Consider the following 13,219-nt stretch of genomic DNA (forward strand, 5'->3'; position numbering starts at 1 on the left):
GTCGTATGTACTCGATTACATATTATACTCTGACAGGAATCGGAATTCAATACCCATATTATACTCTGACAGGAATCGGAATTTAATACTCATCAGGCAGTCGTATGTACCCGATTATATATTATACTCTGACAGGAATCGGAATGTTATACCCATCAGGCAGTCGTATGTACTCGATTACATATTATACTCTGACAGGAATCGGAATGTTATACCCATCAGGCAGTCGTATGTACTCGATTACATATTATACTCTGACAGGAATCGGAATTCAATACCCATCAGGCAGTCATATGTACTCGATTACATATTATACTCTGACAGGAATCGGAATTTAATACTCATCAGGCAGTCGTATGTACCCGATTATATATTATACTCTGACAGGAATCGGAATTTAATACCCATCAGGCAGTCGTATGTACCCGATTATATATTATACTCTGACAGGAATCGGAATGTTATACCCATCAGGCAGTCGTATGTACCCGATTATATATTATACTCTGACAGGAATCGGAATTTAATACCCATCAGGCAGTCGTATGTACCCGATTATATATTATACTCTGACAGGAATCGGAATGTTATACCCATCAGGCAGTCGTATGTACCCGGATTACATATTATACTCTGACAGGAATCGGAATGTTATACATCAGGCATCAGGACAGAATCGGAATGTTATACCCATATGTACCCGGATTACATATTATACTCTGACAGGAATCGGAATGTTATACCCATCAGGCAGTCGTATGTACCCGGATTACATATTATACTCTGACAGGAATCGGAATGTTATACCCATCAGGCAGTCGTATGTACCCGGATTACATATTATACTCTGACAGGAATCGGAATGTTATACCCATCAGGCAGTCGTATGTACCCGGATTACATATTATACTCTGACAGGAATCGGAATGTTATACCCATCAGGCAGTCGTATGTACCCGGATTACATATTATACTCTGACAGGAATCGGAATGTTATACCCATCAGGCAGTCGTATGTACCCGGATTATATATACTATAAGCTGATTTAAAAATAAATAAAATAACTGAACAATATATGATAATAGCTCGGTCGTCTTTGTTTCAGTGATCTCAGGTAAATAACGGTAAATAATTTTATATCAGAAATAGACTGAGACATTCACTGACTCGTTGGATATATAAGAATGCACACTTCTTTAGAATTAATGAATTACTAACAATAATATAATGACGGTTAAACAAAGTATTGATCTGAAATCAGACCGATACGTTCTCTGATTCGAGTCACATATATCTGTATAAGCTGTTTTTTTCTATAAATTTCTGAACAGTTACATTGTAATGGCTATTACAAGTAGTGATAATGGTTTTGTTCTTGACGTAAAATACGTTGTCATTATATTTGCATTGTTGAGCGTCATGTCGTTTTCAATGACGGTGCATTACAATGATACTCAAAGCCTCTCTTGTTAGATAGAATAAATAAGAGAGAAAAACATAATACGCTCCGATGAATAGAGTATCTTTCTCGAGTTTCGATTTATAAGATGCTTATGGCGACAGTAAGCTATGACGTCACAATGGGAGCCTTCAGCCAATCACAGCGCTGCGTAGTTCTATTACACATATGTACATACAAAATGTATAAAATAAAAGTATTACATAACCTGATGGTAAGAAGCCAGCTATATAGCCTGATGGTAAGAAGCCAGCTATATAGCCTGATGGTAAGAAGCCAGCTATATAGCCTGATGGTAAGAAGCCAGCTAATTATGTAGAAGTTTTTCATATATTTCACAACACATTCCACATATCGGAGATTTCCAAAAACGACGTAAATGTGTCTATAGGAAAAAGAAAACCTAGCTTAAAATTTATGACACACATTTGATTTTGCACAAACCTGAAGCCCGTATATGAATGAGGTGATGTATGCTCCTCGAAAAATGCGAAGGATGTTGATATTAAACTTTACGGAAAATCCGTCTTTTCGGCAATTTTAAACATACTTTATACAATAATGGTTTTCCTAAATGCATTTTCCTTGTGTCCACTTGTGGAATTAAGAAGCATTCTTGAATTAATTACACGATTAAAGAACCACTCATTGATGCTATTTTCGCACTTGCTTGTCGTAACTGTGACACAAAAGTAGGACCCTCAAACCGGTCACATTATACCGACAACAGGTTAACCTGTCACTACCGCTGATTATCAAACCGGTCACATTATACTGACAACAGGTTAACCTGTCACTACCGCTGATTATCAAACCGGTCACATTATACTGAAAACAGGTAAACCTGTCACTACCGCTGATAATCAAACCGGTCACATTATACCGACAACAGGTTAACCTGTCACTATCGCTGACTATCAAACCGGTCACATTATACTGAAAACAGGTAAACCTGTCACTATCGCTGACTATCAAACCGGTCACATTATGCTGACAATAGGTAAACCTGTCACTACCGCTGACTATCAAACCGGTCACATTATACTGAAAACAGGTAAACCTGTCACTATCGCTGACTATCAAACCGGTCACATTATACTGAAAACAGGTAAACCTGTCACTATCGCTGACTATCAAACCGGTCACATTATACTGAAAACAGGTAAACCTGTCACTATCGCTGACTATCAAACCGGTCACATTATACTGAAAACAGGTTAACCTGTCACTACCGCTGACTATCAAACCGGTCACATTATACTGAAAACAGGTAAACCTGTCACTATCGCTGACTATCAAACCGGTCACATTATACTGAAAACAGGTTAACCTGTCACTACCGCTGACTATCAAACCGGTCACATTATACTGAAAACAGGTAAACCTGTCACTATCGCTGACTATCAAACCGGTCACATTATACTGACAACAGGTTAACCTGTCACTACCGCTGATTATCAAACCGGTCACATTATACTGAAAACAGGTTAACCTGTCACTACCGCTGATTATCAAACCGGTCACATTATACTGATAACAGGTAAACCTGTCACTATCGCTGACTATCAAACCGGTCACATTATACTGACAACAGGTAAACCTGTCACTACCGCTGATTATCAAACCGGTCCGTTATACAGGTTAATTTGTCACTTTAAAAGCGCTCGTCAGGACTCCGTCGTACCTGGATGATCGCTTTATGGCAATGTCTGTTTACAGGAGAATCGGAGGCAGCGATACAGTATAAATGATCGCAAAGAGCAGTTTCTGAAAAAGTCATTAAGATATTGACTAGATTAGTCAGCTGTAGTTTGATAAGATGCAGAGTAATCTCAAGAAGCGGTGGTTTAAGGACCAGATTACTTTGTGAATCTTTAATTGAATATTCGTTTGGTTATACATGTACAAAGATTCATAAGTTTTTTATTACATATTTGGTTTTTTTTATATAATATTTGGATATTTGCAGTGAAGGTATTTTTAATAAACGTTTGCTGAAGACAGCTTTTATTTTCGGCTTTCCATCGAAACAGTTACTTCCGCGTCACATAGATTGCATAGGAAACAGATCGAGTAGGTTCTGTTGTTGTCACGTAATACTGATATATCTAATCACCTTACCAAGTCGTCACTGATAACTACGATCGTGTCTCAAATAGTCCTACACACATGAAGAAGTGCTTGCTAATCCTCATAGGTGTTCCTTTTTATATTGATATTTTCCGTATATATCCGTATATCTGAAGTTTGAACGAAAGTCACATCTAGTAGAAATGAAAGCTTAAGAGTCCATAGTGCTTATAAATAGAAACGTGTTAAACGCCATCTTGATCGTGAGCTTGTGCTCATTGAGGCTGTCGTTACTTTAAATGAATGGAAAGTTTAAATTTAATTTGGGACAGATGACGTAACAATGTCATTTGCCCGTGCTCTGTTGTATTGGGCATACAGTTGAAAGTAGCAATAAAACGAACTGTGTACATTTATCTTGTTCTTGTTTTGAATTTTCATGAACTAAACACCTTTGCTATTTCCAGGCCAATACTATAAAATAAGTATTGTGAAAGTCAGCCAGTATACTGTAATATTGTTGACTTAGGTTATCAGCTTACCTCTCAAGTAAACATTTTAAATGTTTGTGATCACTCACGATGAATCATTTTTACTGTAGATTTTGATATTATATAGATATTGACGTAGCTAATAAGAGGGAAAGTTTTCATCATTATTCGCGTAAAATTCACAACACCACACGTTCTGTGTTTAATTACAAAATTCTCAATTTCTCGTCTTTTCAGAAAATGAATCGCTTAGGAAAATTGAAATTTATGATAGGGCTCTCGATTTCAGAAACGTTTTTAATAATATAAAGAATATTTAATTACAGGACATGGTTTTGAGAAATCGGAAACAAGAACATATGCCTAACGTGTAACAATACACCGGGACATCTTTGGAAGCAGTTCTAAATCATATGCATCAATATTAATTTTTCAGTTTGATTGATGAATAACAAACAGCGATGCACAGTCTTTAAATTTTGAATGCAAATGTGCTAAATTGTCATCCGGGATTAATTTCCTTTTTCTTTCTGAAAAATGAAAAGGAACACATTATTTAATTCTCTAAGCATTAGTATAATTAATACGTCGATACAATGCAAACCATGTCCAACGGTAATTTGTTCTAGCTCTAGACTGTTATAGCACACGGTAAATAATTTGAAACCACCATGGGGCTATTCTCAAATGTTTTCTATTAGTGATGGAAGAAACGTAATTTAAATAAATTCGGTATCATTATGAGAAGCAAATACACTTACTACATGCTGTGTTCTTGAGCAACACGTATTTAGTTTGTATCAAATGTGTGGGATTTATAATTTCCGGACGTTTTCCTCGTTATTTTCTGAAGATGTCAGTGGTAATCGTTTTCACGACTGATTGACGTATTTAGGTCAGTTATTCTGGACGCTCGGTGAAAATGATGTAACAACTTCTAGCAAATCTTTGCCTTTCTCGTTCCAGGTAATAACTAAATCCAGCGTTCGAATTAGGCCTGACGCTAGATGGATGGTCCAGGGGATACCGTGACGGAGGTGGCGGTGCGGAACGTCTCTCTAAATGAAAGCAGTAATTTAACGGCTGTGTATGGCGGGCCGCCGAGACATTACAGCGACCAGCAAGCAGTATATTATTTCATCCATGCCTATATTCTACCCATAATTGTTTTCAGTGGATTGATTGGCAACAGTTTGTCATCGTACGCATTTCTGGAGAAAGGGTTACGAAATATATCTTCTAGTGTGTATGTACAAGCCGTTCTTATATCAGACACTGGGGTTCTTATTTCATTACTATTTGTTTGGCTGGAGGTTCTGGGTTACCGCTTCAATCATATGCCACATCTATGTCAGTTTCTGGTCTACTGGGGTTACATATGTACGTTCCTGTCGGTCTGGTTCGTTGTCTGTATCACCGTTGAGAACTACATAACTATCTGTCACCCGGCCCGAATCAGATCAATGTGCACAGTGCGACGTGCGACCATGGTGACCACTTCATTGGCTTTGCTAGCAATGCTTGCTTACTTAGTGTCCATTTTTGCTACGACTGTCCAAGTCTACAACGTGGGTGGCAGAAGCATTCCCATGTGTCTACCTTCCCCGGAACTTCGAGACGTTGCGTCCATGGTAGCCTACATTGACACTTTCATCACACTTCTTATCCCACTGATCTTGATCACGTTGATGCTTATCGCCATCTCTCTCGCCATTTGTCGATCGATACAAAACAAACGTAAACGGAGTGCCTTGAAATCATCGAAGAACAAAATGAAAATGTCCACCCTTCCTCAAGTGAGAGTCGCAAAGATGCTTGGTGTGTTATCGGCTACTTTTCTCTTTCTTAATGCTCCTAGTCATATTACTAGACTGTACCTCAGCTTCCGTCCTAGTGCCTCATCTAGCGTCACATTCAGAGAAGCTTTTATACAACTTGCTTTGCAGTTCGTGTACTATTCAAACTTTTCTGTGAAGTTCCTTTTGTTCTTTATCTGCAGTAAAAATTTCCGTAAATCATTTAGCAGATACTGTAAACCAGCTTGCTTAACAACTCCAGAAAAGTATTCAACAGTCAATTGTGAAACAACAGAAATTGACAGTATACCGAACGGAATAGAGAACAAGGAAAGAAATCTTGATGAACTTTGATTACTAAACAGGGTGAAAATTATTGGCAAAATGTACGGCACAAAACTTTCCTGAAAGTGACAGGCACTAGATGATTGGCAAGGATCGCGTTCTAACGATGAACAATGAAAGAAAATAAAACTATGTAAAATTATGTCTTGGTACAGAGGAGTAAGCATTTAATTAATTGAAAATTCCAGTACGTAACATATGTACAAAGTGTTATTTTTATTATTTTTTTTTTTTTTCAACATCTTTCAAAATAATTTTTGAATTGTTTTACTTGACAATCTTTGAAATTATCACGTGTCTCATTGTATTTTATGCTTCATTTATCATATGTAAAATTAGTGTTTTGTTCAACGAATAAAAACAAACAAAGGTTTTAATCTTGAAGATTTATTTAATTCAAAAGTAAGATAATAAACTACAGTGTTTTGTCGTTTTTCCACATCTGTTGATATTTATTTGAAAATACTAGATACCATAAAGAGTTCCTGTATGTGAAGTGAGTAAGAAGCTAATTATATTCGCATATAATTTAAGATTAATACTAGATATCGATCTCATTTTTCCTTTTATTAAAATAATAACTTATAGGGGAAATCTGTTGATGAGGTGAAATCTAATATTATTTCCCATTCTCAAGGTCACGATCACTTTTGCTCAATACACTTCTGGAACATTTCCTGGCAGAATTGAAGACAACGGAAGCGGTTTGGTTGGTCTACAGCGGGTTTCAGGAGTGAAAAAAAAACGTGTTTAATCACAAATTTTGAAGAGCGACACCAACGTCAAAGCCTGTACAACATACTCGAGATTCGTTTGATGCAGATTAAAAATCACACTCTCGTCTTCACGTCTTATCCACAATGTATCTTGTATGGAACCTACAATTCCGTCAGGAATGTTCCAGGGGTGAACACAGAGAAATGATCGTAATTTCTTGAGAATTCAGGATGATACTTGTAGAAAATAGAAATCGACGTCTTCTTTGACGTCACGTGATTATCATAGCGTTCCCAAGATCATTGTGTAGAAGATGTGTTTTTATTGACTATCCGGTAAATTATCACCTGATTGGATGTGGGTCCATTCGGTAACAACTGTAATCAACACAAGCTCTACTCCTGATTTAAAACGTAACAACTGACCTTCTATAAAAACGCTACATCACAACTGTTTATGTAGCATTATACATCTGCGAAGTAGGGGGCAGGATATCCTGTTACATATCAAATGTATGCTCTATCAATGCCGCTTGTTAACAGGCTAAAACAATTGTTAAAACCATCGAGAATCTAGATAAATCATTGTACAAAGTGCAACCTTGACATTATCCATGATGAATGAGTTTGTGCATTGAAGTTCCCTGGTCAAGGTCACCAGGCACCGAGTCTATTTTGAGAAGATTTACTGATATTTAGAAACCAAGGTCACATCCGCTATATATAAAATAGTAAACAGTCAAACCTTGCAAAAGTCTAAAGTTATTTTGTAAACATCTTGACATGTGATTTATTTATGGAAATCCTACCATATATATATAGAAGGGACCATACAATATGGATGTAACCGATTAAAATTGACTTTTCGTCAGTATTTACAATGTTCTTATACCACCCATTGCATTCATATGTTCAAAATGGTTTTTTTATCAGATAAATATTTCCTCTTTGAATGAAAAAATTGAAAGTTAAAATAAAACACAAAACACAAATAGCTTTCTGCAGGTATTCGCACGTTGAGCATTATGTAACATGCAAAATGTAACGATGATAGTAGACTTTGAAATAGACTTGTATAACTGTTATATTATTTATCACAATAATAATTAGATTTCAAATTTATCTAAAATCTTTAATAAAACAAACCAGATCGCCTTAAAAATACCAAATTTGTCTTGCTCTCGTTGCTTGACTTGCAATTATTGACGTCATCATTGTTAGGTAATGATACTGCTATTTTAGAAGCAACACATTTACGACAGTAAAATGGATCTTATCTTAATTTCTGTACTAATATACACTGTAACTGTACAAAACCTAGATGTCTACATATATACATACATACATTAAACAATCTTCCTTAAATATCTATAATCTAAAGGATTCAACAATTAAGACTGAACAAAAAATAGTTTGCGAAAAAGGAAATATTGAAGACACAAGATCCCTTTACTTCAAAATACTGATAACGTTTTACCCATTTGAGTACATCCTATAAACTACTCCAAATTGATATCGAGGAACAGCTAACATGTACCAGATGATAGGCATTTCATGGAGGCCAATGAAAAAAATTAAGGAAAATACAAAGAAAAGAAGACCAAGTATTCTGAAAAATCTTTAAATGATTTAGAGTGTTATTGAACAATAAATTCGATCAAAACATATAAAAAAAAACACACACACAAAGAACACAAACTCGGAATGGGGCATAAACTGCAGCTAGGTAAATTAGAACAATGACTGTCTAAGTCTAAAATTAGGTAAGACAATTTGGTAAATCAATGAAATATACCGGGACATACGGGGACGGCATATCCCCAATGATATTACGTCATAATTATTTGACACCTTATCTTAAAACTGATAATTGTCTAGACAAGCAATCAACACATCAATCATTGATTTCACAACTGATCTACAACTTTATAGTTCCTTCTCAGTGAAGTGTGTCCACGGATGATCGACCAACTAACAGTTCCTTCTCAGTGAAGTGTGTCCACAAATGATCTACCACTAAACAGTTCCTTCTCAGTAAAGTGTGACCACGGATGTCCGACCACCTAACAGTTCCTCCTCAGTAAAGTGTGACCACGGATGTCCGACCACTAAACAGTTCCTTCTCAGTGAAGTGTGACCACGGATGTCCGACCACCTAACAGTTCCTTCTCAGTGAAGTGTATCCACGCATTATCGACCACTTAACAGTTCCTTATAAGTGAAATGTATCTACGGATGATAAACTACGTTACTTTGCCTTCTCTATGAAGTGTATCCAAGGATTGGTAGGTCTTGAAGCTCATGAGCTGCGGTGGAGTTATGTGTTTTGCATTTTCTCTCAGATTAAAACCACTGACAGCACATATCATGATACAGTATATGTACTACCTGACCAAGCTTTCATAATTTGGTGTTATTGCTAGAAGGGAACATGACATTCCCGATATATTTATGCCAAATTATTTGGTTGGACTGCTTTGCTACTACGCGCACACATTACCGTTATTGGTTGTGCTCTGTCATTTTGTGTTATCAATAGTAATAATCCTGTAAAACGTATGGATGATATTCAATATTCTTTCCTTGTTATCTTAAACCACTAAGCATCGTCTTTCTCTGTGACACCCCGTATGAACGAAAAAGGAAAACATGTGATACAAACATTTTGGCCAACCATGTTTATCGTTACTATTGTCGTACTAATTATCTTTCGTGGCTCGAAAGACCGACAGACTTCATTTTATCATTCTGACTTCGTTCTTGCGACATCTAGTTTTGTCGCTGCGAAAAGATTTAGAGTGTCATTCACATCTCCCCTCCCTTACGGTTTGTAGTCTGAACTGATGGATGTAATGTCCATTCATTCCTACACAATTCTTGTCACATTTTTAAGAGGATGACTTAACTGCGACGAGACAGAGCTTTTTATATTGTAATACTAGTTTTAGTATTAGACCTTCCGATAAATTGTTAACTGGTTAAACCGTTCACAGTGTAAGCTGACTGAATGATATTAATCTTGCTAGACATCTTATTATTACTCCATTTACTTTCAAGGTGACCTTCCCTATCTTAAAATCAATTAATACAACGAACACGCTAACCACTTGCTGTTTGTTTTCCCATGTCTAGAAAATGACAAATATGAGCATGTTGTCACGCTCGGTGAGCCAAAAAACCCGTTATAGTGTTGCTATTTACGCTTTTTAGATCCATTGTCAGCTTTAGACTAAGAAAGTAATGACAGGTCAACAGGATCTTAAAATATATTATCATGCGATGAAACAAGGGGAAATGTGAAAGAAAAAAATATTAACATGAAAAACGACAACTTAATCTGGAGGATAAGCGTCTTCTGCTTCAAAAAACACCAAGAAAATACCAACATTGCAACATGATCATAATTCAAACTCAAATTCCATAAAACTAGGGCAAAATATGAACCAAAGAAAGATTTACTCGGAAACTCCAGAAAAAGTACAAGGAGAATAGGACCAAGCGTCTTTTGCTTCATCGACGACACCCGCCATGTAAACCTAGGTGAATCCAGGTAAGTAATGTCACGTTCCCAAATAAAAACAAGGTATACAACTTCGGGAAAAAAACAGGCAAACTAAAGAGCTTCAAATCCAGCTTGATGACACACTAGGAAATAGAATATTTCTCATTGAGATAACTAATGTGACCACAAAACTTCCCCATATTTTTATTTTACTGCATCTTTTGAACCCTTTTGTTACGAGTTTGTAAGTTAGTTGACGACTTCTTGAAAAATCGTGATAATGGGAACAGGCCCTTGAATATCGAATCGAATTCACAATTCGGAAATTAAAATCATTACGTTTAACAATCAGATTGATGGAAAGCTGTCCATGTTGGTTTCGTTGTAGGAAAAGATGTAGTCTGCCGTACCTTTGATTTTCAGCTCTGGTGGATATATACGATGGGCGTAGTCAATTAATTTCTTGTTATTTAAAGACAAGTCGTCATCAATATATCTGAAGGTGATATCAACTACTTTACAAGGCCGTTTTGTGACCTGTTTTGATAAGCTCTTCAATAAATTCAGCCTCGTATGAAAAAAAAAAACAGTCAACAGAGGGGCGCAGTTGGCTCCTATAGGTAAGAACGGAAGTTGGAAGATCGTACCACCAAACACTCGGCAAAGATGTTGTAAACCAGAAACTCAATTATTTTTATGATTTCGTCCTTCATATATTTCTTGTATGATTCGAATGTAAATTTTACGAAATCCTCTCAGTGTAGTTCACAATTATATAATCATACGTCGTCCACATTTCTTGGAGAAGAAGGCTTCCATTATAAGGGAATGAAGGCGTTCCTTCAGCTAAGAATGAGGGATGGTGGGGTACAGGGTGGAAAAAACGATGCTCATCAACAACGATACCTGCTTTAGTCAATGCAAGTAAGTAATGTAACGTCCCCAAATGAAATCAAGATCACCAACAGCGAAACTATTAGACAAAACGAGCATGAAGCACATCTAACGTCTTTTCACTCACGAGTAAAGATAATTCCCGATGATATCTTTATGAGGAAAGTAAACTTCCTTATAATCTTCTATAATCTTCATCATCAACTAGCATCTCTCGAAACCCTATTTTCTGACTTTATCTGTAAGTTTCCGACATCTAAACACCATAGGACTACGTTGGATATTAATACTGTTATTGAGTTGCTCATGATGTGCCTCCAGGATATACTTTTATCGTAAATCATGTTTGTATCATACCTGAGAAAATTTCCTGTAACTGTTCTATATGTGTTCTGTAACTGTTCTATATGTTACCTGTAACTTCATATATGTTACCTGTAACTGCCCTATAGGTTACATGTAACTGTTCTCTATGTTACCTGTAACCGTTTTATAAGATACTTGTAACTGTTCTATATGTTACATGTAACTGTTTGTTCTATATGTTAACTTTGACTAGTCTGTATGATTTTTAACTGTTCTATATGTTACCTGTGGCTATGTTATAATTGCCTCACTTATCGGACAGCCGTTTATAAGAACCTTACATATACATGTAGCTTAATTGGGTCTTTTACAGAAAATGAAATACTAGATTCAATTAACAAAAAACTACAATTGATTACTTCTACAAAACTTTAACCCCATGGAGATATGGCAGCAGACACAAAATGGCATTTAATCCATACATTTAATAACTCCAAGATTTACTCGGTGAATATCTTTAGAATTTTGAAGTGAAACACATACCTGCAGCTAGAGTTCTCTCCTTCCTTCAGGAACAAAGATTTGTTTTGGCGATGACACTGAACTATTTACCTAAAATGAAATACTCAAATCTTAGGCTAACATAATGGAAATACAATATTCTCATAGCACCATGTCACCTTAGGGGCTGTTCTACCAAACCAATTTGCTGAAGAATTTCATACATTTTATAATCAGAAGTGTATGAAAAAATTTCATTTTTTGAAAGTGAAAGCCATCTTCGGTAAATTCTCTTGTCCCTCAAGTATCAAGTGTCACATAAAACACCGTGTCCTTGGAATAACCTTGTTGAAAATATATGTTTGCGTTACAAAACAAATTCCAACTTCACTCTCAGAGGATATTTTGAAGTCGACTTTACACAACAAAAGCATGTTTTGTGCATTCATCCGTATCAAAAATACCCATCTAATACAACACCGCCAAAGATAACAGTATGTCATTATGTACGAATGCACGTTTGTTACCTGACATGTGTTATATTTGATGAATAACATTGATATGGTTGAAAGCACATAGACATAGCCCAATGTAGAAGGATAATCAATAAAAAATAAAACTGAAATTTAAGAAATAACCACACGCTCCTATAGATAATGATCTACTATGATATCTGAGCTGCCATGAGATACGATTCACAAGTATTGGTCTGCGTGACTTGTTTACTGTACTGATAGAGATGGCCCTAATTAAATACAAGATTATCGCCATAATGTACAAGGAGAAAATGCTCCTGAAGGTTAAGCGTCTTTTGCTTATTATCGACGACATCTGTTATGTAAATCTTGGTTAAACCACGTTAGTAAGTAAAGTACGAAGAAAGCCAAAGTAGAGAAAATATGCAACCACGCTTTTCAAATTGTTCATAACAACCATATCTCATATTCTTCAGATTGGTCAACACAATTTTCTCTTTCGTATTCAGATTGCATGCTTCTTCTTTCCATATAGTCTAACCTTTGTTAAATTTCTTTGTCGCTGGAAAGGTACCAACTGGATATCCCTCTCGTTCTTTGTGTTGCTATTCTATTTATACGAGCTTAATTTAAAAAGACAAAATGAATGACTGGTGGCAATT

The 13,219-nt window shown here is 36.1% G+C and overlaps 1 protein-coding gene across 1 annotated transcript; it reads left to right on the forward strand.

Moving 5' to 3' along the window:
- Nucleotides 1–5,028: 5,028 nt before the first annotated feature.
- LOC132555371 (neuropeptides capa receptor-like) lies at nt 5,029–6,171 on the forward strand. The gene has a single exon (XM_060219722.1). It carries the CDS (start codon nt 5,029–5,031, stop codon nt 6,169–6,171), a length of 1,143 nt encoding a protein of 380 aa, XP_060075705.1.
- Nucleotides 6,172–13,219: the final 7,048 nt, after the last annotated feature.

This window comes from Ylistrum balloti, unplaced genomic scaffold (genome assembly GCF_031769215.1).
Source record: "Ylistrum balloti isolate Yb309-2 unplaced genomic scaffold, AGI_CSIRO_Ybal_v1 Utg369646, whole genome shotgun sequence".
In the NCBI taxonomy this organism is placed as follows: domain Eukaryota; kingdom Metazoa; phylum Mollusca; class Bivalvia; order Pectinida; family Pectinidae; genus Ylistrum; species Ylistrum balloti.